At 40.7% G+C, this 25,952-nt stretch overlaps 3 protein-coding genes across 3 annotated transcripts; all 3 read right to left on the bottom strand.

Annotated features, from left to right (window-relative positions):
- Positions 1-2,842: 2,842 nt before the first annotated feature.
- On the bottom strand, positions 2,843-3,799 carry LOC123020157 (olfactory receptor 14I1-like). Its single transcript, XM_044423583.1, has one exon. It carries the CDS (start codon positions 3,797-3,799, stop codon positions 2,843-2,845), a length of 957 nt encoding a protein of 318 aa, XP_044279518.1.
- A 1,686-nt stretch (positions 3,800-5,485) lies between these two features.
- Positions 5,486-9,311, bottom strand: LOC123020155 (olfactory receptor 14A16-like). Its single transcript, XM_044423582.1, has 2 exons — positions 9,294-9,311; positions 5,486-6,421 (listed from the first exon to the last, which is right to left on the bottom strand). The coding sequence occupies exons 1-2, from the start codon at positions 9,309-9,311 to the stop codon at positions 5,486-5,488; spliced, it is 954 nt and encodes a 317-aa protein (XP_044279517.1).
- A 2,151-nt stretch (positions 9,312-11,462) lies between these two features.
- LOC123020154 (olfactory receptor 14C36-like) lies at positions 11,463-12,455 on the bottom strand. The gene has a single exon (XM_044423581.1). The coding sequence runs from the start codon at positions 12,453-12,455 to the stop codon at positions 11,463-11,465; it is 993 nt and encodes a 330-aa protein (XP_044279516.1).
- Positions 12,456-25,952: the final 13,497 nt, after the last annotated feature.

The raw sequence follows: 25,952 nt of genomic DNA, 5'->3' as shown, positions 1-25,952 counted from the left end.
GCATGGTCCTTGTTTTTCACTTGCAGCTGTCTCACATGCCTTGAGATATTAGTGCCATGCCACAATATCAATAATATCAGAGTATAATCAATAACATCTACCTGATTTGCTCTTGTGAAGATAAGAAAATGAAAAACATGTCTGTGTTGTGCAGCAATCAAGCTTATTCTGGTGAGGGAGGGCATTTCCCCCCTTTTCTTTCCTGAAACTTAACTCTTTGCCAGAATCCATTCCAGCTTTCACAAGCCATTCTATAGTTGCTGACATAAATGAATTCCTTTGTTTGGGGATCATCAGACTAGCAGCCTTCATCAAATCTACCCAGCTCACCAGAGTTGTTACAGGGGACTATGCCTCCTTCTCTTGCCAGAGTTTGAACACCCCACTTCCCTCTGCCCCAGTCTAATGGATTAAAATGCCTTTGGTAAAGTTTCTGGCAATGGGTTTCTGGCAATGGGGGTAGCTACTGGCAATAAGGCAATATATGCCAATTTCCACAGAGATACAAGCAGCATTTCCACCCATGCGCTGAAGTGATTTTTATACGTGATTTAGAACTCAGATTTTCAGAGGCCTTTCCTAACTTCTCTTTCACTTGGGTAACATGACCTGAAATGAATTAAGATCTATTCATAGGTTATGGCCTAAACAAGGGAGGTGAGAAACTGATATGTTCTGGCACTGCATCTTCAGAGTAACTTCAAAACTCCAAAGAAATCTCTCCAAACTTGGGGAATGGGCATCAAAATGGTAACTGTAGTTCAATGTAAAGAATTGTGGAATAATGCATTATGGAGCAAAACACCACAACTTCAAGGATCCACTGATGGGATCTGAAGTAGTGACTGAGCTACTAGGAAAGGGATTTGGGGGAGTGGTGGACACCTCGATGAAAATGTTGGCTCAGTGCTCAGCTGCTGTGAAGAAGGCAAACTCCATGCTAGGCATCATTAGGAACAGAATAAGAAAGAACCCTGCCAAAATCTTATTTCTCATATACAAATCTTTGGTGCGACTGCACTTGGAACATTGTATTCAATTGTGGCTGCCTTACCTGAGAAAGGACGTCATGAGTTGGAAAAAGTACAGAGAGGGCAGCACCAATGATCAGGGGGCTGTGAAATGATTTTCACAAGGCATATAGTTAAACTATGGAATTTGCTGCCATGGGAAGTGTGTTGTCAGTACTCATTGTAGTTTCTCAGCATTGTGAAATTTTACTGGCACCCCTGAACAGTGCATATTATAACCAAGAGGTTTATTAATTACATGCTTACATATGATGCTGAGTGTATTCCCAATGAAACTCAGAGAACATTGATTGCTTTTACAGCAGGATCCCGCACACCCAAGAAATGGCTTGGAAGAGGTGCAAGATTTCTCTAACAATATGATCAGACCCAGATGCTGAGAAGGTCCATGTGGGACACCTTTGCTGGCCTCAGCCTCCCCATCATGGAATTCTAATCTTAAACTCAGTGTAAAAGACCAAGACAAAGTCGGGGTGCATGGAAAACAAGTTCAAGGCAAGCAAATGGAATCATGGAATGTCATTACTGATCACAGGGCACACCTGTTCAAGCATCAGCCTCAGCACTTCACATTTGCTGGTTTTGTGGCGCTTCAACCAATGTAGGATAACCATACCTGAATTCTACCATCAGCTGGTAATGGTAAACATTAATGAACCAGATGAAGGGTGGATAATTAATGGACTGACTTCATTTCATTTCATTTCAAAAGTTGAACTGAATAATTTTTAATTCCAAAATGTGTGGAAGAAGAGCAATTTGAATACAAAGATTTCCTGTTTTCATTGTTCAGAATCTTGGGACCAAACTAGCATGTGTTAGTAGAGTCACATGTGCTACTTCACTTATGTGTAAGCACTCATGGCCCTAATTCATTGGGACCATGAAATGCCAAGAGGGAAGTTAGTTCTCCCATGCTACTTGTCCCCTCATTGGGTGTTAAAGAGACAGAAAAAGGGAATTGAGCTTGCTTGCTTTCTTGCTTTATTTCACCCCGTGTGTGTGTGTGTGTGTGTGTGTGTGTGTGTGAAAATTCACAATAAATGTGTTGTCTATGCTGTGGGCAGAGGTTCCCACTTATCTAGAATGCCATGATCCCAACCTAAATTGGAGCCAGACATGAATATGCAAAGGAAAGGAAAAAAATAATGATACTCATGGGTCCATCATGTCCAGTAGAGAGAATGCTTAGTTTGGTGCTAAATCCACCCAGAGATATGGTACTTTTCCCTTTCCTGAAAAGGAAAATCCCAATGAGCCAAATTTTATTTCATTATTTTATTTTATTTTTTCATTTCATTTCATTTCATTTCATTATGTTTGTGATTCAAGACTACTATATAGTATCAGTTCAAAAAATAATTCACTGTCCCTTTTCTAAGCTGATGGAACGATCAGTCACATCAACCCAAAATGCTGTTGGACCTCTTCTCCAACACTCATACCATCACCTACTACTGGTGCATCACACAGATCTTCCATTAGGGATTGGAAATATAATGCTATGTTTTTGAGGCAGTATTCCAATTTTTGTTTGCAGCCTGATTTTTGGCTCATTTGAACAGGAAAGCTCATTCTGAATGGGAAAACTATGCATTTATATGTCCCTGCCACCCCAATTGAGTATACCATAAAGACTGCATTTTCCTAAAACAAATATATTCCAAATTCAGGTATTCGCAAACTGGGAAGGGGGCATTCATACCTCCAATGGGATTGTGAGATTTAGCAAACAGAATTGAGAACTTGAACATCTGAATCACAAAGATGGTGTCTGAATGTTCAGCAGGAGTCACCTGTATCTCAGTGCGTCAACATAGCGTGCTATGAAATCCAAACCACTTGGTTGACAGTTTTGACATAGACTTGTGGATTTCCCTGTTTCTCAGACTATAAATGAGGGGATTCAGTAGTGGTGGCAGCACTGTGTAGAGGACAGCAGCTGATAGTTTGACAAGCGGCGAGGACAAAGCTTGTGGTCTCAAGTAAGAAAATGCAAAAGTGGTAAAAAACAAAGAGAAGACAGTCAAGTGTGGAGTACAGGTGGAGAAGACTCTATGCCTTCCCTGAGATGACTGCATCTTAAGTACAGCTGAAAAAATGAACCCGTAAGAAATCACTATATACAAAAAGCAAAATAAGCCTACAGTAAACACGCTACCAAATACGAGCCATTGGTTGACCACTGTATCTGTGCAGGAAACCAACCATAACTGTGGAATGTCACAAAAAAATTGCTCTATATTTGACCTGCAAAATTCCAGCCTGAATGTGCTCACAGTGTGCATTGTTCCATAGATAATGCTGCCAATCCAGGAAGCAGCTGCCATTTGGAAGCAGGCATTCCAGTTCATGATCAGCCGATATTGCAAAGGATGACAGATTGCCACATAGCGGTCGTAGGCCATTACAGTGAGAAAAGAGAGCTCAGCACCTGCAAAGGTGACAATGAAGAAAACTTGGGAAACACATTCAGAGAAGGAAATCCATCTGTTATTTGTCAATGAAGCAGCCATGGATTTGGGGACAGTGGTGGAGATGTAGCACATATCGGACAGTGACAAATTGACCAGGAAGAAATACATGGGACTGTGGAGCTGAGAATCAGAGGCCACAGTTAGGATAATGAGAAAGTTCCCAGTCAGAGTGGTTAAGTATATGGAAAGAAACACCACAAAATGTAAGATCTGCTTCTCTCGGACCTCAGAAAATCCCATCAAGAGGAATTCTGTCACTTTAGATTCTGCCAGTGTAGACTTGTTTTCCATCCCTTTACTTGAAGGGAGAGATTTCTGGAAAAATTAAAAGAAAATACAGAAAATAAAACTGTATGAGAAATATATTGTCAATATAACTCTCTTTTCTCTTCCACCTTGAGTGAATGATATTGTGAAGTATATTCTGTGCAATATTTTGACAGCTCATCTAATCAAATGGTATAGAAATAGACACATAAATAAATGGAAATGTAGGGCCGTATTGCTGATGGTTATTCAAATTAGAAGAGAAGAGGAAAAGCAATATGGACATCTCATGTAACATAGTCAATAAGAACTTATATTGGCTGACCACTTATGTCCTGCCTCCTTGGGTAGGTCTTAGTAACTGGAACTTACCCATATTTCTTAGGAATTTACTTTTTTGCTATAACATTTTCTACGGTGTTCAAATGTGACATTTTCCACTTTCAAGCCAAACTGAAAAAGGGAACAGAGTTTTTGTTTCTTCATTATCTCATCCCTCAACAAGCCTTTCTTGCTTTGCCTTTTACATTGTTGTGGAAGATCATCAAAATGTCATCAAAATAGGTTACACATTCTATCAAGGCAGATCATGCAGCAGAATGATTTAGGCGTACATGAAAAGTTCAGTTCAGTTCAGATCACAATTTGCTCAGATTGTACCACGTTGTCCACCACACATGTAGCAGGACACAAAATGAGCTTGTAAGCTGATTCTCAGATTGATTAATGTGTGTATTTCTGAGATTTGATGGTTGAAATAGCATATGCAAAATACATATGGAAATCTATACTTTTGAAAAATGCACCAAAATGGTGAGATAGGAATGTTTAAATTTCTAATAATATATACCAATATACCAATAAAGTTATGATAAAGTAAACAGATGCATGCCATCCTTTTCCATCACAACCTATTCTTTAAGACTCTTTTAAAGCCTCCTAGTTATATGAAGTAAGATCTAAGGCATGAGACCATTTTTTCAGGTTCTCCACGTTTGGTTTTGGCATGCATATATAGGGAACATGCAGTTCCCCCACCTCACAACACCATTAACTAATGGACTCAAATATGTACATTTCAAAAGAAATTTCAGTGTTTATTGTGTTTGCATGTGCATTTTGTATGTTGGTCCTTTAATTGTGATCAGCTATTTGTGAGCATTTTTTGAAAGAAAGTGCTCCAGCTTAGATTCATTGGGATATGGTCACATCATTTACAAAGAAAAATGAAATCCTGGAATATTCCTGGTTCCTAATCAGGAGGACGATGTCTGCACAGCCAGCAGAGTCCACTTGTACACATGGCCCTCAGTGATTAGAAAGCACCTTGGCTGAAACAGATGAGGACATATTGGCAGAGACATAGCCAAAACTGTAAGGTTTTTCCATGTGCCCTAAATCTTCTGGACTGAATCCTATCAAAATAAGATTTTCCCCTTAATATCCAATATCATAGGAATCACATTTCACTCTGTGAAACGACTATTGTATTCTCTCCTCTGATGGTGTGTCTGTGGCGGGCAGGTATTAAAAAAATCCACCAGGCACTGGACCACAAATCAGCCTCTGTGGCCTCTACCTGAATTAGAGCATGCCTATAATAAAGGTAAGAGTGGGGAGGCATTACAGTTGTGAATTCGTTTGAGCCAGTATATAATGCCACTCAGAAACATTTGATATGGGAATCATATCTATGCATGATGGCACACTTCATCTAAGACACATCAGCTGTTTTCTGGTAAGAGAAAATTGATTATTCTTCAAAAATGAGCATGGAGTACAACTGTCAAATCCCAGCAATTTCCTGGAAAGTTTCGACATAGCTACCTGGACTTCTTTGTTTCTCAGGCTATAAATGAGGGGATTCAGTAGTGGTAGCATGACCATATACAGGATAACAGCCAACATATTGACAGAGGAAGAGGACAAGGCTTTTGGTCTGAAGTAAGAAAACTCAGCAGTTGACAGAAACAAGGAAAAGACAGTCAAGTGCGGAGTGCAGGTGGAGACGACTTTATACCTTCCTTGAGCTGACTGCATCTTAAGTCCGGCTGAAAAGATGAACCCATAAGAAACTAATATATACAAAAAGCAAAACAAGTCTGCAGTAAACACGCTACCAAAGACAAGCCATTGGTTGATCCTGGGATCTGTGCAGGAAATCAACCATAATTGCGGGATGTCACAAAAAAGTTGCTCAACATTTGAGCTGCAAAATTCAAGCATGAATGTGCTCACAGTGTGCACCATTGCATTGATAATGGTGCCCCTCCAGGAAGCAGCTGCCATTTGGAAGCAGGCGTTCCAGTTCATGATCAGGCAATATTGCAAGGGATAACAGATTGCCACATAGCGGTCATAAGCCATTACAGTGAGGAAGGAGAGCTCAGCACCTGCAAAGGTGACAACCAGGAGAACCTGGGCGACGCATTCAGCAAAGGAAATCCATCTATTATTCATCAGTGTAGCAGCCATGGATTTGGGGACTGTGGTGGAGATGTAGCACATATCAGACAGTGACAAATTGACCAGGAAGAAATACATGGAACTGTGGAGCTGAGGATCAAAGGCCACAGTAAGAATAATGAGAAAGTTCCCCATCAGAGATGCTAAATAAATGGAAAGGAACATCACAAAAAGTAAAATCTACTGCTCTTGGACCTCAGAAAATCTCAACAAGATGAATTCCGTCACTGTAGATTGGTTTTCCATTTCTTTATTTGGTGTAGAATGGGCAAGGCAGGTCTGTGTAAAGAATTAATATTTGTAAATGATATTGTATGGCTAATGATGAAACATGCAGTACCAAAGCTGCATTGCGTTCTATATAGAAAAACCCTTCAGGCTTCTTTCATGCCCTCCTTTCTTGAGGCCATGCACTAGCAGATGCCAATCACACATTTCAGGATGAGCACCTTCCAAAAATCTGAGCAAACCACTGTATCCCTCGCTGCTAAGATTAGGAACCATACATTAATATGAATTGAACCTTACATTGTTGTCTTTGTTCATTTGCAAGAGGAACCCCTTTCTCTTAAAAGAGTTAACAATCAGTTGGAGTAAATGTATCTTTCCTTCCACTAGTCTATTGAAAAAACAGCTTTATGCCTCTCTGTATACACATTAGACACACATGGTTATATGTGTTGCAAGTGGAATACATAAGGACATACATGTGCATGATTTAATTCCATCTCAGGACTGTTTTGTCAGATTTAAATACTCAGTTTTGTTCTGAACTATTTATTTATTTATTTAAGATATTTATATGCCGTCCTGTCGTAAAAGCCTCAGGCCTATGCATTGATTTCTACAATGAATTGAAGAAATTGGCATCACATTTGTTTTGATAAATGAAAGTGCCCCCTCATTCATATCATCCATCTAAACAAACAAATAATTGAAAGGTCTCTTTTGATCTGAGTTCAGGAAGAGTAGGGATCTACCCTGGATACCAGATCGTTCATTATGATGCTTCCTGTTTATGCCTAGGCTATGTTTCTTACAATCAGTTCCATCTGCTCTTATCCCACCTGCTTATCCCTCACTAAGACTGCATCCCTGAAAGATAGAATGCTTAACTAACCTTTGCTTGGCAGACCTGGGACAGCAAGAGCTCACACCTCTCTTTAGATGAATAGGCCCTGGCAATCAGAAGGTACTGCAGCTTAGAAGAGATTCATCTGCTTCTCTTATTTTCAGAGTATCAAGACTTTCTCTCCAGAGGCCTTGCATATCGGTCCCATAACAGAAAACCCAGGGAGAGAATGAAAATAACTTCTCTCAGAAATGGCCACTGATTAAGAAGGGAGCACTTGGGCTGATTTTATGTGATCCATTAAGTTCAAGCGGTCAGTAATTCTCACCCCCACCTCATGTAGAATTCCCACATGCAGGCAGAATTATTTGCCTGTGTTTGTTCAATGGCCATCAGTATACATTCTACTATTTTATTTGCTCTATTCTTGTTCAGGTATTAAATCTGAAAGTGTGCACAGGTGTGTGTAATGAGCATTGGACTCCTGCTTATGGTAGTCTCTTCTATAATTTTTAACAACTGGCTCAATGCTCCAAAGCAGAGTTCTGCTAATGTTCACTTCAACCGAAGTCCCAGGAAATCTGCATGGATCCAAAATGAACCAGTAAACAAGGTAGATAGAGGGTCTGTTGGAAGGAGAGCAACCCTGAATGCTCCACAAATTCCTGCAAGCTTCAGAAGAGCACGCACGTGTTTATTGTTGTTGATACATGCCACCAAGTTGTCTCTGATTCATGGTGACTCTATGAAGGAATTCCCTTCAAAATGCCCTCTCTTTAAAAGCCCTGCTGTGACTTCTGCTGCAGAATAACTCCATTTTGTAGCCGTTCTTCCTCCTTTTTTCCTTCCTTTGAGTTTCCAGAGCATTACCGTCTTATTCAGTTAATTTTGCTTTCTTGTGCCCATGGCGTATCATTGCTCAATTTGCATTTTCCATTTGCATCTTCAAATCTTCCTGTATCAGCAGAAGAACAATCCGCATATAAGGCTGCTAGGCCTCCCTGCACTGCAACTTTACAGAGTGAGAAACTGTCCCCCTCTCTACTAAAAAGAGCATCCTTACTGACCACTGTAACCGTAACTATTCTTTTGTGATGCGGCAGCAAATGAAATGATACACGGCTCTCTGGGGGATTGTTTGCGCTTCTGCAAAAAGGAAGTGGAAACATAGTTGTTAGCATAGCATGGTAATCCATATTGTATCATTTCTTGCATAGTCACAACCTGTTTCAGAAACTCAGGACAACAGGGTGCTGGTGGAGGAGAAGGGCAAGAACCAGGCTGCAGAACAGTCCTCTGCCATGTTGGTCATAAACTCTACAGCAGGCTTTGACAGATCTAACTGTCTGCCTGCTGGCCAGATACCTTGATGTTCTGGCTGTGGTGACTCAGCTGAAAACAGATTCCTCACTCATGGTGAGTGACTGGCCCTCCCAATAAACCATTCCTGATGTGATCTTCCGTAGATCTGTGCCGTTGCTTCTGCTCTGCTAAGGTGCTTCTGAAATGCTTTAGGCACCTCCTCCCTTAGTAGAAATGTCCTCATTTCTTCCCACTGGTAGCTGAGATGTGTCCTTTGCTCTCTCCAAACTGCCTCCTTAGCACTGTTCTGGCTCTGCCACATATCTCTGGTGCCTCCAGCAGAACCATCTTTCGAGAAGGCTACTTCTGTTCTGAATTTTGGGAGGCCTGGGGAACAAGCAATGGCAACACAGATAAGGGGTTTTTCTGCGGCAAAGGGCATCCTTACATTAGATCCTGCCACCCACTGCAATCACAAAAATTAGTTCACCCGCACCGCCCAATGAAACGATATCCTGATGCTTTGGTGGCTCTCCTGCACTCCAGACTGCAGGAAGATGCAGAGGGCTGAATTCAAGCCACACCATCAAGTGGGATTGTATCCTCATCTCTGGTGGCTCTTTTGCACTTCTTCACTTCCAGGTTGCTGGCAGAGGGGAATGGTGGGAACCAGGATACACTGGAGCCCTCCGCCATGTTGCCCATGAACTCAACAGCAGGCTGTGCAGAAGCAAATGTCAGCCTGCTTGGAAAGGGACTTGATCTTTGAACTCACAGTGGCTTCAGTGGAGTGATTAACAGCAGACTGCTGTGTTATGGGCTGATATGCACTGTCATATGCATAGGCAATTTGGATGCTGACTTTGGAAGTTCAGCACTGGAATGATGCCCACTCTTGAAGGTAGCTACCTGCATCCTGAGATGCCCTTCATACTGTACTGTTGAAAATTGGCCCAAATAATGCTTGTTTAGATCATGAATACTCGTATAAGCCCAGATATATGCCATCATACAGGGCATGGAAGGCTTTGTGAGGTGGAGTTCCTCCATATTGTGGCCACTCAGGGGAATGGGCAAGAGCATGGCAATAGAAAATACTGGTTTAGTATGGTGCACCAGATTACTATCTTTTCATGTATAATCCTGTACCTGTATCGGTAATTGGTAAGATGAGACATTTGCCCAAGAGCCAAGAGTAGCATGCATTTTCTTAGCACATGTTGCCTGAACTAAGTCTATAGCCAGTGCAATTCAGGATCCCATAAGTACAGCACTGAAAATTTTAAGCATAGCAGCCTGGACTGTTGTCATGATGCCAGTTCTATCTTCTTGAAATGCTACTAATATAAGTTTTACTTTAAGGATGTATATACTTACTTTTCTTAAGGGTTGAAGAAATTGCCTACTCCCTGGATTGAATGTGTAGAAGACCTGGAGTAAAGAGAGGGTTGAGTGTGTGGAGCCAAGGTAGTTGAGCACTTACTGGTGGAACCACTAAAGGTGGGCAGGGAGGTTGGAATACTTATTGTTCACTCAAAAAGTGGTTCTGCTGATTGAGAGACAGAAGTCATTGGGAAAGACCTGAGCTTCCATTTTCAGGTGGCGGTAAACCAGAGGATAAACCACTAGTTGGGCTGCACTGGTGCAGGGAAGAGATGAATGAGAAGTCAGAACAACAAGGTGCTGCTCAGACTCCTGGAAAATGGCGTGGGGACCCTGAAGGGAAGCAGAGATGGGAGCCAAGAAGAGAGCAGGGCAAAAACAATTTCTCCAATGCGTTGTGTGGAGGGAAGAGGTGCAAAGTGGGCTAGACACTCAGTTGGTGCTCAGGCAGTGATGGAAGGTGCAGTGGGGAAATTTTGATCCTGGTCTTGGGAGCACTGTGTGCATGTTTGTCTGTGTGGGAGCAAGATGGGGATGGTAAGGAGCTTCTCAGTCTGGTGAAGCCACAATGACAGTGTCCCTGCGCAAAGTAGTCGGGAGGGGAAGAATGCTGTCTTCCATTACCCGACACCGGCTCTGTCGAAATATTTTCAAATTTCCTGGTTGCAAGTTTTAAGAGCCTTCAGATGTTGACTTTCCATTACAGTCTGCTCCCCTTATATTTTTCCTTGCATGCATGTGATAAATACATGCTTTGAAAGTGGGCATTTCTGTGAGTGTTTGCTCTACTTGATTAAAGCATTTGAATGTGAATTGATTTTTTATAGTGGAAAAAAGCATTCATTAAAAATGCAGATTTCTTCTTAGATTACATATTCAACAATGTCTGCTTATTTCTTGAAAATATCCCTCTAGCTCACATTCTGGTTGTAATCAGTACATGATTGTATGATTTGCAAAGACAACATGAAATGAAATAAGATGAGACAAGACAAGACATCTATACTTCATAACCATACATTTGGAATATTCAGTAATGTACCTACAGCATACAAGTCCTCAGTAGATAGACAGCAGGGTGACTGGAACATCTGGAGACGTGTTGAGAGCAGCTTGGTCAGATTCCGACCCTTTCAATATGTCTCCTTCATCTACCAGATGGAATAATGCCATGGTAGGTCTATTCTCGGAATGCACAGGGAACATTCCTTTGTTGTAACTTGCAATGATAGTATTCTTCCCTTTGACAAAAAGGGGATCAGACCACAGCCTCAGAATGTGGTTCTCCTTTGTATAAGGCACAAGAGTACAACCCAAAAGTGCAGGAAGGCATTGTAATGATTGCTTCTTCAGACCCAGTTTCCACATGCAGCACAAATACAGGGAAAAGAAAATGTACTGCTTTGTGATGGTGCACTTCAGACTTTCTTCATATGTATAAGCTGACTTCTTTTCAATGAAACTTTAATATTCTTGGGAAAGGGAGATTTTAGGGGAAATGCAAGAAACCATGTTGCGAAATCCAAAGAGCTTCTTGCATATCTTTGACATGCCTCTGTGGATGTCCTTGTTTCTCAGGCTATAAATGAGGGGATTCAGTAGTGGTGGCATGATTGTATACAGGATTGCAGCCAACATATCAACAGTGGGAGAGGACAAGGCTTTTGGTCTGAGGTAGGAAAATGCACTAGTTGACAGAAACAAGGACAAGACAGTCAAATGTGGAGCACAGGTGGAGAAGACTTTACACCTTCCTTGAGCTGACTGCATCTTCATTACAGCCGAAAAGATGAACCCATATGAAACTAATATAAACAGAAGACAAAATAAAATAATGCTAAAGATTTCTGCCAAAACAAGCCATTGGTTGACCACTGTATCTGTGCACGAAATCAACCATAATTGTGGAATGTCACAAAAAAACTGTTTAATATTTGAGCTGCAAAATTCCAGCCTGAATGTGCTCACAGTGTGCACCGTTGCATTGATAACGCTGCCAATCCAGGAAGCAGCTGCCATTTGAAAGCAGGTGTTCCAGTTCATGATCAGCTGATATTGCAAAGGATGACAGATTGCCACATAGCGGTCATAGGCCATTACAGTGAGAAAAGAGAGCTCAGCACCTGCAAGGGTGACAATGAAGAAAACTTGGGGAACACATTCAGAGAAGGAAATCCATCTGTTATTTGTCAATGAAGCAGCCATGGATTTGGGGACAGTGGTGGAGATGTAGCACATATCGGACAGTGACAAATTGACCAGGAAGAAATACATGGGACTGTGGAGCTGAGGATCAGAGGCCACAGTTAGGATAATGAGAAAGTTCCCCATCAGAGTGGCTAAGTAAATGGAAAGGAACACCACAAAATGTAAGATCTGCTGCTCTCGGACCTCAGAAAATCCCAGCAAAAGGAATTCTGTCACTGTAGATCCTTCCAGTGTGGACTGGTTTCCCATTTCTGTAGTTGGAGTAAATATTTTTCATTTAAACAGACAATCATATGAAACATAGCAAACATAACAAAGTAGATACAGCATCATGCCCTGGGTAGAAATTTTAAGTCACATTGCAGAGGCTTATTCCTACTAGAACAGGTGTGGGAAAGCCATCCAATTTCATTTCAATGATCACTTTCCTTAGGCCAGTCAGCGGGAGGTGACATTGATGGATGGCTCATGCCATGCGTCCCTGGGAATTCTTGATCATCTTGGAAGGTATCCACCCTATTCAGGGACTGCAATAGCTAAGCTGTACTTTTTCTGATGTGGGTATGACATTATGTCCAAGTACCACTTGTGGAAGGAAGCCCACCCCCCATAAAATATTAAAAGAAGTCCTTTCTGTTTGGGGATTGAATTGGATGTTATTGTACAACCTTGCCATTTAAAAGGTCACAGACAGACTCTGCCCTGCAAATTGACTGTTCTCCTTTGCACAGTCCATTGCAGAGCAAGGAGCAGAATTCCCCAAGTTTGTAGGTTTCTAAGACAGGTGAGAGTTAGCCAAAAATTGGAATTTTGGAAACAGATGTACTTCCATGAGACCATTATACTACAGTAAGACTGCAACATAAACATTACTTAGCATGCAGTATATTGGAAATCAAGATCTGTATAACATAATCAAATTAAAATATTATTATTATTATTATTAATTGCCCTTTACAGTTATTAATATTAAACAGATTTCCCCTCTAAAGGTAGTTTACTATAGCAAACAGACTTTTGGTCAAGTTTAGCCCTACTTTCTTGGGTTTACTTTTTCCACTCAGCATTTAACAATCCTTGAAGTACCCACCTGCAAGAAAATCCAGAGATGCATGCATTTTAGGCATTCTTACATTGCAATCATAGACCTGCCTGCTGAAGTACAGCATTGTGATGAGTTCAAAGTGTAAGTGTGTGGGGTTTTTTTTCCAAAGCAAGTCCCATGAACAGAAGGAAACAGATGTCAGAGTAAACAGGCAAGAAATTGTTCTCTGATTAGTAAGTCCAACTAAATTCATTTCCACATAGAGATGGATGATCAAGATTTAGGTAGAGATAAATGGTGAAGATATGTGGAGAGAATTGGACTGGATATTCCTTTAATAATCTTTCAGGTTTATTTACTTATCATTAAAAAAAACTTTGCCTCAGCACTATTTTGAATTATTTTTAAAAATAACAACCAACCTTAATTTGTCAGACTTTGGAGAACAATGTTTTAACAGAAATCAAATGTTCCTCTGTGTTTTGATGAGCCACTCCTAGTAATAAGAAGTATGGTTGCCTATTTGAGGTATCTCTTTCCCTTGAGGGAATTTGTACATCAGTCCTCATAGAGGAAACCCACAGAGAGAATTAAAATGTATCACAGCATTTCTCGTTAAACCTCCAACAAATTAAAGCATTCACAATAAGCATGGCTCATTGGCAAAATCAGTGGCATTTTTGCTTCATGCACATGTGGGATTGCCTTTTTTTGGTGCAGGTTATCACTTTGATTTCTTTAGTTAACTTTAGCCTTCTTTAGGCAACATACCTGAAGATGCTACACAAGCATGCGTACGAAGCATGGGGCTAAACACTTTGGCTTCCCCCACAGCACCACTGTACGTACTGCTCAGTTGACCTCTGACTTCCCAAACTCAACCTAGAGATCTGCACACAAGTTCTAAGAAACTCACATTCATCAAAACATTGGTGATAGCCTTGCTATGGTGGAGAAGAAATGCCAATCTCTGCATGGAGAGGCTAGTTCTTCCATGATTTCACCATGGGGGCCTTCCTCAATGAAGATCAGAGCCAGCTTACTTCTCAAAACTATGAGATGTTGTAAAAAAGGAGAGCTCAAGGAGGAGGACCTCTGCAGATGATTTTAGGGTCCTTGCAGGCTCATATGGAAGGAGATGTTCCGTTAGGCACTAGTCCCCAAACTGTTAAGGACTTTATATGATATTGTTAATACCTTGAATCAGGCCTGGACTTCAGTTGGTAGCCAGTTACTTATTTGGGTACAATTTAATTATGAACATGCCAATTGGCCTACTTAGAATAAAAGGTAAGGTAAAGGTTTCCCCTTGACGTTAAGTCCAGTCATGTCTGACTCTAGGGGGCGGTGCTCATCTCCGTTTCCTAGCCAAGGGAGCCAGTGTTTGTCTGTAGACAATTTCTGTGGTCATGTGGTCAGCATGACTAAACACCGAAGTGCACGGAATGCTGTTACCTTCCCACCAGAGTGGTACCTTTTTATCTACTTGCATTTGCATGCTTTCGAACTGCAAGGTTGATAGGAGCTAGAACGGAGCAACAGGAACTCACCACATTGTGCAGATTTGAACCAGCGACCTTTTAATCAACCACCCAGCAGCACAGCAGTCTAAACCACTGCACTACCTACATCCCTTTCTAAAGAGACGGTGAAGTATCTATTAGGCATGGAACAAGAGTTTTTGCTGCAGAAAACATAACTTGAGATCCATAGATCTGGGGAAGTCCAGTTCCCCACTCTATTCTTGCTTAGCACCTTGTGTATTGTATTTATTCACTGATAGTGAATGATGGTAAACAATGAATTGTTACTCTTTGGAAGGCAAAGATCCAAGTTCATGAACAGTTTGTACTTTAAGGAATTGCAAATTTGAACTTAGCAGTCATAAGCAGTGGCACTGAGGAAGAACCAAGCTCAGCACCAGAATGTTTTCCCAAGAAAATGTAGGCAAATCTCCCAGCAAATAAAATTAATTCATTGACCATCACAGAACTGGCTGTAGATTTTGGAAAAGCTTTTGAAATGTAGCAGACAAGTACAAAGTGCTAAGTTGGAAGAAATGCAAGTGGAATATGAAACAGTTGATTTTTTCCATTATGCTTATGATGAGTACAGGCGCCACATAAATCTGTGTCAGGTGGTGGGAGTGAGGGAAGGTGGGGAGTGGGGCGGGGGGGAGAGATCAGAAAATCCCAGGAGGCAGTATTCCATTCAAGATGTAAGGACTGCCATTTCTTTATCTGGACAAAGCCCAAGGATTCACTTGAAGAAATGTCAAGGAAGTGAGAAAAAGAATGTGGTATTTTGAAAAGTGCTTACGGATCTGCAGATTGGAAAAACTCAAGTTTTGTCAAGCCTCAAAGCTTATTCCAGGTCAAGTTCCTAGCAGACTGAGAACTTTGCTCACCCGTTGTTACTATTTGCATGCAAATCTGTGTACATTTATGTGTACATTTCCCCATTACCAGTTTGGTATACATACCCCTGATTCATCATTAATTTCTAAATGCAGTGAGTTTATTGGCAATTGTGCTCCTAAATTCAACACTGGACCAAAGGCAATTTTATGCTACCACACAGAAGATGCTTTCCTAGAGAACTGGACATATGATTAGGAGTAAGGCAGCTTTAGGTGTATGCTTTATTGTTGTTATTCATGTACACATATTTTCTATTATCTATTTTTGACATGGGAACAGTGCACAATGATTTAATGAGATGAATGTGATGCTGTGGCACTTTGTAAAGGCCACTCCACATGATTTGCTGTTGACCTGTGGACCCTTTAGCGGTTGCCTCCATCTATCCTGAACAAGGCAAGCCCAACAATGGGAGAAACAAACAACACCATTTTGCATCAATCTGGGTATTACATTTTTTAATGACTGTGCACAGATAAGAATTTATGATGCAATTATATTCAAGTGAGCATGCATTTTCTGTGACCTTTACTAGTAAAGATGGAATATTATAAAAGTGAGTCAATCAAATCTGTAGAATTTACAAGTCAAGGAGATCATGTCTCTTTGTCAGATGTTCTGAATTGGTTACTTTACTGCAGATTTATGTTCAGTGAAACAGGAACAAGCTAGAGGATTAGGGATAAGGTTTGGACTTTTCAAAAGTTCTGGTTACAGAACTCTCTCTTTGTCCTTGGTTGATATACCTTTGTGGGGACAAACTCCTTTATTTGTGAGATGTGCATCCCTACTTTAGCTTGTGAGTGTACAAGTATCAGTCCCATGAGACTTCATAAGTAATTAAACTGGACTGAGCACAGGGAACAAGGTCTCTGGACACCCTTACAGCAGATGCACAGATAAAGTCCCTTCTTACACAAGCACTCCGCTAGTTCATTGTTGCCTGAAATCCATAGAAGACAACACTAGCAAAATATGGCAAATTTGGATATTGCAGCTGATGTGATCATGATAATTTGGTTGGTGGATGTTACGTCTAGTCAAATTTGTGTACGTTTCAGAAATAAAGTGATAAAACAGTGAAAAGAAGAAAGAGAAAGAAAATGGGATATCTGAAACAAGAGCCCTTCACACTGCAACACTTTGTTGAAAGCTCAGTTTGTTAATAAACACTGAAAGAAAGCAAGAGACTTGGGAAGGTTCTACAGGTTTGGGAACACATCCATAAAATAGTAAGTCCTGCCTACAGCCAGAATTGTTTCCTTTACTCCTCAGTTATTTCCCCTTCTAACTTTCAACCTCCATATATCACAACATATATGTGATAAATGAACTGTTTCAGTTACAGTTTTCCTCGTTTCCTTTCTGTTAATAGGCAACACAAAATTGTCAAAAGAGATATGGCCAACCAAAGCTTGGTAACTGAGTTCCAACTCCTAGGATTCTCTGAAATTTGGGAACTGAAAATTGTATACTTCATGAGTTTTTTGTTCATGTATATGGTAGCTGTGGTTGGGAATCTTCTTATAATAATTGTGGTTGCCCTCAACCACCAGCTTCAAACTCCAATGTATTTCTTTCTGGTTAATTTGGCTGTTGTTGATCTTGGTTTCATATCAGCCACCATTCTGAAAGCTATGGCTGACTCTCTGATGAAAACAGCAAGGATTTCTTTTTCTGAATGTTTGGCCGAAACCTACTTCCTTTTACTGTTTGGGGGATCAGAATTCTTCCTTCTGACCTTGATGGCCTATGACCGCTATGTTGCCATCTGCAACCCACTGAATTATGTCAAAGAAATGAATAGAGAAACCTGCATAAAAATGGCCACCAGTGCATGGATCTTTGGACTTTTCGATGCAACACTGAACACAGCTTGCACATTTACCATCGCTTTTTGCTCCAATAGTATCAACCAGTTCTTTTGTGAAATCCCACAGCTACTGAGGCTCTCCTGTTCCAATTCTTCTTACCGTATTGAAATTGGGGCTCTTATCTTTAGTGTACTGGTATGTCTAACCTGTTTTTGTTTCACAATAGTTTCCTATGTGCACATTTTTAGGACTGTATTTACTATCCCTTCTAAACAGGGAAGGAAGAAAGCCTTGAGCACTTGTCTGCCCCATCTTGTTGTTCTCTCTTTGTTTTATATCACTGGAACCTACACCTACTTGGGGCCAACACTAAGGTCCACATCAGGGTTAGATGTGCCGTTTGCCATTATGTATTCAATGCTACCTCCTTTTATGAATCCTATTATTTATAGCATGAGGAACAAAGAAATTCTAGAAGCACTTTGGAGGTTTACACATAAAAAACGAAATATGAGATTAGGAGCTTGATTTTAGCCTTGATCCACTAGAGTTGGGACTAAGTCCACCAGTTTATTTATTTAAACCATTTGTATGCCACCCAATTGTGCCACAGCACAATTTCAAATAACAAGTCCCATAGCTTGCAATGTATTCTATTCACAATTAACTTTTCCAGCATCAAAAGCTTTGCCTTTTGAAAGCAGTGGTTATATAATATGTAATATTCAGTTTGTGTTGTCTCTGTGAATTATGATTTCATAATTTATTCTTTTAACAGGTCCCATACATAGAATTATATGATAACTTAAGCCCATTTTGTGTTACAGTAAGAAATAAATAAAAAGATGCATATGGATCATGAGTTTTGTAAAATCTTTGTTCAAACATGAACCTGGAATGTTTTGCACTCTTTAGGTTTCAAGGAATGTATTCAAGGAACTGAGCGTTGCTTCACCCCAGAAAGGGGTTATGTACTTTTTTGTTTTGCTTTGTTATCTCAAATAGCTTCTTTGATGACCCACAGGAGCCACCAATCAGGGTAATACTTATGTGAAAAACTCACAATTAGCCATCCTATGTTTTCAGGTTAATCTTAAGAACCTAATAATATAAGGGACATAAGTGGTTTCTGTATGATTGTATGTGAGGATGGGGGTGAATGGAGGCTGAAAAGGCTGAAACAAACACATAGGCAAATCTCTTGAATAAGAGAGAGATCAAGAAGGAAATATATGGGGCAAAATAGATACGGCAATAACACTTACCATGAGAAGAGGTAGAATAACTTAAGAATGAAGCAGAAGAGAAAACTTGTAAATCAAGAAAGGGTGGCAGCTTTAAGTCAGAAGCATTGGGAGAAAATAAAAAGGCACCATGTGTTGGAGTCCTGCTGTGAGGGACTTCCTTTCCCAGGTACCAGAGATTTCAGGAAATGTGTCATTTACAACCAAAAGTTTTGGACAACTATAGAGTTCCGTCATTGGCACCCTCCTCCTGTTTGGAGAAAATAAACTGTGCCATCCCAAAATTAAGTCAGAGGTGCTGTCTACAAGATCCTGATCCTCTCTTGCATATTCATTTTAATACTCACATATACAATCTAAGCTATATGGATGTATTAATGCTTTTTCTCTTGCAAACATTCCAGGGGGAATTGGGCTTTAAGAACTTGTTCATATTGTAGGAGTGTAAGAGCCCTGACTTGCTTACCCTTGGCTCTGGGCATGCATCACTTTCCCTTAAGAGACTTGAGACTTCAACACCAATGTAAGGCTCCATGCCTGCATTCTTGTTTCTTAAAGAAATCAAAGGTATTGCCCCACAGAGGTCACTGGGCCCGTTGGCTCTGAAGGAGGTCTGGTGTTGCATCAGTTCCTGTTTATTAGCAGGGAAAGATGCTTTTGAGTCTTCTAGGCTTTCACTCTGAGTGGTTGTTTTTCATACCCTGAGTGTTGGTTTCAGGAAGACTAACAAAGAATTCTCTGGATTTTGTGCCCTTTGAGTTAATTTGACAGAAATCAGGAAAGCCCTAGATTTTGCTAAATTTATCTGTAACTGGATCTGTATTAAGACATGTTTTGCAATACTTATCTGTAATGGTATCTTTCCTATCTGTGATTTTTTCCATGAATAAAAGTCCTTTATATTGTTTGGCTATTTTAATGATGTTTATACCTCTAAGAGCAGGCCTCTGAATTCTACATCAACTGTTTACACTATGGTGGTTTACTAGGTTTACTGTTGTTTAGTTGGTTTTGTTGTTAATTTCATTTTGTGGTTATTTAAAGGAGGGGAAAAGCCATTCCTTTCCACTTAATGTCAATGAAATGAATCTAAATTAGTTCAGGAACAATAGTGTGGCTCCTGGACATGGTCTGGAGGTAACCAGGGGATCATTCCAATGCCTAATACCTAATGTTGTGCAATTGCATTGTTTTCCTAAGCATGACAATGAACAAGATGCTATTCAGGAAAATGAAGGTGTGCCCACTGATGTGGAAATATTATCCTGGACCTCCAGGATTTCATTGAAAGCTAATAATTTCCCATGATTAACAGGAGGTGTTGCTCAATTTAAAAAATGGGTTCAATCCGAATATTGTCATGTTTAGAGTATATTCACTATCCTCTAGTATTTGATTTTAATGGGCCTGCTGCATGACAAAATCTGGACACAATCCAATAACAAGTATGATAATATTTTAAAAATGATTTATTTATTTATTCTCTCTCTTTCACACACACATACATGTATAACGAAAGATTCTGGAAATATACCTCTAGGAGAAACACAGCTTATTTGACTTATAAGTTGGAAAACACCAGTCGGAGGTGAATCTGACAGAACAAAGCACAGATAGGTTCCATAAGCAATTCCAGTTCACAACTTTGTTGTAATGGAGAAGACCCTGTGCTGAGGAGACAGAGGCAAGGGTTAAAGGCTGAGGTATATCAGACTGATATAGGCCATGGGCTGAGGGTGGGCACCTCCCCAGCTGCAGGCCTGGAATTTGTTAGACTTAGACACAACCTTGGCTAAGGAGGTGCCGGAGTTGGCAGCTAGGTCAGTTGAAGAGATTCTTTTTGATGTCACCTCTAGGAACAAAGGATCCTGATTGCTCAGGGAGGGGATAAAAAGGGTGGCCAGGGTCAAAACAGCATGCCTCTTGGGGATGGAAGGAAAGAGGTTTGCCATTGGATGCCATGGCCTCTGGAATTTGAGTCTGCTACTTTTGAGAAGACCAATAAATATTGTGAAAGTTGTTAGGATTTTAGACTAGCTAGCATTTGTTGTTTTAGTGTCAGGGGTGGCCATATGATTTAAGGGGATTGCATACTTGCTATTGTACTGGTTTGACTGTAAGCTGCTATCCACCTTCCCCATCCCCACACCCTTCCCTCTTACCTCTGTGTAGTTGTAACTGCACGTGTTCTTTTGTGGATGTAATGTTTGATGTAGTGTAATAAAGCTCCTTCCCCCCAAGTCTCGGGTCACTAATCCAGTGCAGTTTGGCTTGTTAAGAAGTGAAATAGGGCTCTTTTGGCCCTGGGGGCTGCTAGGGATTGGGGGGGACTCATGATAGCATTGGAGGTGGGGTGCTTTGCCCTACCATTACATTTGTCTTAAAATTAAAAAAATAATAATAAAAGAAAGCATGCAAAAACTCCTCCAGCAGAAATAAAGCATTTCTGAGGACATTTGTCTCTTTTATTTAAACTTCTACTTCTCTTTATTTATATATGTATTAACAAATTATAGATTCATGTGGTGGCTGTAAAATACTGATCATTAACTAGAATGAGGGAGAAGCACAGTCTTCCTTTCTAAACACCATATCCATGTAGCTATGCCAATGTCAAAAAATGCCATGTGGCCCCATGTTCAATGTTCATACATTTATCATAATTTTGGAGCAGAACCTTCACAATCTCTTCATCTCCAGATTAAATACCCATGAACTGTGCCATGTAAACATGCAGCTTTATTTTAAAATCCATACAGTATCTTCAGAAGATATACATGACAAAGGAGTCAAGATGGGTCCAGTGGGTCCCATAATTCCTATGATAATTGTGTCTACACTGGACTTCCATGGACAGCCTTTTAGGATGATGTGCAAGGCTTAGCCCAGCGCCTAAGTCTGGGTCTCACCCTTTCCAGAAAGAGGAAATCTTTGGTTAGCTCCATCGTGAGCACACAGTTAGCACAAGTTAGTTTGTATACGCTGTGCAGAGAAGCTGTGCTTTTCCTGGAACTCATTCTTCAGGATCCTGCCCAGGGCTAGATGCAAGACTTTACCCAATCTGCTGGAGATTTTGTGATTTACAGTAATATTGTTTCTGTTCAATAATAATCAAAACTCTCTGCGTTCAAAGCCTTAAACACAAGCAGGAAAAGGGTGGCATGGAAGGGAAGAGGAAGCACACACATTCCCAAACCATTGATTCACATTTGAAAATTGTATCTATCTATGCATTCTAATATTAACATACACATCTTCCAGGGTGCAGATTTTCACACTATAGTACATTCCCAGGTTGAAATATACATTTTCTATTCAAACAAACAAACAAGAAAGAAAGATTAGAAATGAAAGCGATCATGGATGGACTCAGTTTGAAGTGAAATTTGCAGAACCTTAGCAAGGGAATGTGAAGTCAAATGGGCCTTAGGAAGTCTGAGCAACAACAAAGCTAAAGGAGGTGACAGTATTCCAGCTGAACTATTCAAAATCTTAAAAGATGATGCAGTAAAAGCGTTACATTCAATATGCCAGCAAACTTGGAAAACTCAACGGTGGCCACAGGATTGGAAAAGCTCAGTTTACATTCCCATCCCAAAGAGGGGCAATGCCAAAGAATGTTCAAACTACCACAACTTTGTACTCATTTCACATGCTAGCAAAGTTATGCTCAAAATCCTACAAACTAGGCTCCAGCAGTATGTGGACTGAGAACTACTAGAAGTACAGGAAGGATTTCGAAGAGGGAGAGGAACTAGAGATCAAATTGCCAACATATGCTGGATCATGGAGAAAGCTAGGGAGTTCCAGAAAAACATCTACTTCTGCTTCATTGACTATGCTAAAACCTTTGATTGTGTGGATCACAACAAATTGTGGCAAGTTCTTAAAGAGATAGGAGTAACAGAGCATCTTATTTTTCCCTTGGGAAACCTATATGCGGGTCAAGAAGCAATAGTGAGAACAGGACACAGAACCACTGATTAGTTCAAAATTGAGAAAGGATAACAGCAAGGCTGTATACTGTTACCCTGCCTATTTAACATATATGCAGAGCACATCATGAGAAAGGTGGGGCTAGATGAGTCACCAGTTGGAATTAAGATTGCTGGGAGAAATATCAACAACCTCAGATATGCAGATGATACCACTCTCATGGCAGAAAGTGAAGAGGAACTAAAGAACCTCTTGATGCAGGTGAAGGAGGAGAGCGCAAAAGTTGGCTTGAAACTCAACATTAAGAAAACTAAGATCATGGCATCCGGTCCTCTCACTTCCTGGCAAATAGATGGGGAAGAAATGGAGGTAGTGACAGATTTTATTTTCCTGGGCTCCAAGATCACCGCAGACAGGAACTGCAGCCAAGAAATGAAAAGATGCTTGCTCCTGGGGAGGAAAGCTATGGCAAATCTAGACAGCATCCTAAAAAGGAGAGACATCACCCTGCCAACAAAAGTGCGTATAGTCAAGGCTATGGTTTTCCTAGTTGCAATGTATGGCTGTGAAAGCTGGACCATAAGGAAGGCTGAGCGCCAAAGGATTGAGGCCTTTGAATTGTGGTGCTGGAGGAGACTCCTGTGGGTCCCTTGAACAGCAACGCAATCAAACCGGTCAGTCCCAGAGGAAATCAATCCTGACTGTTCTTTAGAAGGCTAGATCCTGAAGATGAAACTCAAATAGTTTGGCCACCTAATGAGAAGGAAGGACTCCCTGGAGAAGAGCCAAATGCTGGGAACAATAGATGGCAAAAGAAGAAGGGGATGGCAGAGAATGAGGTGGCTAGATAGAGTCACTGAAGCAGTTGGTGTGAGCATAAGTGGACTCCGGGGGATGGTGGAGGACAGGAAGGCCTGGAGGAATGTTGTCCATGGGGTTGCAGTGGGTCAGACATGACTTTGCGACTAACAACAACAACAACAAAGCAAGGATGGGCATTCCTGGTTCCCTCCCCCCTGGAATCACATACTCCTGAAGGGCATTCTTTAAGGACCTTCTGACAACTCCATTTTCCCTGGACCTTCATGAATACAATGTGCTAGCAGGAGGAGACTTGCACCTATATCCAGTAATCTTAATGACTGGTTCAGCAGTTGGCCTCTGAACTTTAACTCCAGGTGTGAACTAAGATGCCTCATGGTAGCATGTTGTCAAAGATGCTGGGAGTGGCTATAATGGCCGAATTAGGTAAATGACCTTAAAAAAGAAGAATATATTTTGGGGTTTGGTGGGACTGGAGAACATAGAAGGTAGAAGGGAGAGGGGACAGCAGGTGAGTGTTTACACAGCCTACAAGATATGCAGCCTGATGCTGGAGTTGAGGGATCTTATGGATATTCGGGCTCAAAATCAGTGGAAGAGATATTCTGGTCTTGACCTGAGCCTGAGTCTGGCATGACTGCTTAGGCCTTGATCCAATCTTCTGTCTGCATTGCTTCACTTTATGAAGTACACTATCAGTCATTATGGTGAACTGAATGGAGTCCATAGATTGCTGGAACATTCATTTTGGGAAGGAGGCAGGTTAGTAGAACTCACTTATAAAAGCTTTGCTGACCTGTCACATTCCAGAAATGAGAGTTTCTGTTCATTTTGGGTTGCCCTCAAAAGCACTGGAAGCAGGGAGGGCTGTGTGTGCAGTGTGAGTCTGAGGGCTGAACAGAACTGATAGTGGTGTGAGGATGTCATTGGGCTCTGTAAGAATTGTTATGATAGCAATGAACACCATCTGGGTTTCAATACAGTGTATTGTACACACCCAAAGAGCATGGGATATTGTGCAATTAAAAAAATAATATATAAATGCATTTCCTAGAGAGCAAGTTCATTTTATTTGTTAGTTTGTTTATTGCATTTGTATGCCATCCCATAGCCTGGGGCCTCTGTGGACACCTCACACAGAGGGGCTTGCTTCTGAGTAGATATGTATAGCATTGTGCAATGAAAGACAATATACTTTTACTATTTTAGAATTCATTTTCTCAGTTAAAGAAGATGATCTCTAGAGGAACAATTAGACTGAATCCACAAACACCAGGAAAACTGTCTAGTTAATGAGAACTCATTATGCTAATAGGAAAGTATGACAATCCCAAGAATGGTAATCTATGAGACTTATTTCTTTCTAATTTATCTTCATATATACAATCACTGGGGGAGGGGTTGTTTTTGTAATTAGCATTTGAGAGCTACAGTTCCTGGTATATGATAAGAAGATCAATCCGAGTTAATTGGATTGGAAATTGTTCTCCCGTGTCTGACTCTGAACACCATACATGTAAACAAATAAGAAAGCCATGCATTGATGAATCCATCTAATTTCCCTAGGTGGTTAATTAAAATGGTGAACTAAGTAATACTTTTGAAAATCATTATTCCGAAAGCAATTCAGTTTAAAATTACTATTTTCACACACTTATGAGACAAGAATAAATTTTATATACAGACAGGCTAGCTTTAGTGCTGAAGAAAGGCCTTCTGGGTTTTAATCAGATATGGTCAAGCCTCCACCTGAGTATTATTCCAGCTAGTCTAAGCAGAGCAATGGGTCAGTTGTGGGTAGCAATGGATGGGCTAGTGATGTTTATGTTTGCCCATATTCTCCACATATCATTCTTCCCATCCTGGTAACTGTGGCCACTTCTAATCTCTTCTCTGGGACATTTTTTCAACTTGATTGCAAGCATAATTTGGTGTTTTTACAAAGTTGTGCAAGCCCCTCCCCAGTATGATTACAGATGACAGCATGAAATACTGCAATTATTGAATTGGCACAATTCTGACATTGTGTGATTGTGCACTGCTTGTTGAATTTTTTAAACAATCCTGTATTTTTCAAACACTACTCCATGCCCAGAAAATACATGAACATTTTCAGAAATCACACCCTCCTGCTCCTGTCTGTGTTCAAGCAGTGCTTGTTCATCTCTTGTGCAAGCATACAGAAATTCCTTGTACACCCCCAGTTGCAGAACACATATTTTGAATGCAAAGTGACCCAAGTTAAAACACAGGGAGTCACTAGTAATCAGAGTGGACAATGCTGTGTGAGCTAGAACAAGTACCTGATTTGGTGTAAGGCAGTTTTCTAGGTCTCTGTGCTAAATACAGATGTGTGTAGGGGGAGAAACTGCTGTCCTGCCCTAGATTTGTTCACTAGGCTGTACCTGCTTGTAACCCATGTGTTTGTGTGTCTGTGTGATATATTGGGCCGTCTTATGAAGTTG

This window comes from Varanus komodoensis, unplaced genomic scaffold (genome assembly GCF_004798865.1).
Source record: "Varanus komodoensis strain SLA01 unplaced genomic scaffold, ASM479886v1 scaffold142, whole genome shotgun sequence".
In the NCBI taxonomy this organism is placed as follows: Eukaryota; Metazoa; Chordata; class Lepidosauria; order Squamata; family Varanidae; genus Varanus; species Varanus komodoensis.
Note: the sequence above shows the minus strand (reverse complement) of the source record. Positions and strands in the feature narration are given on the sequence as shown.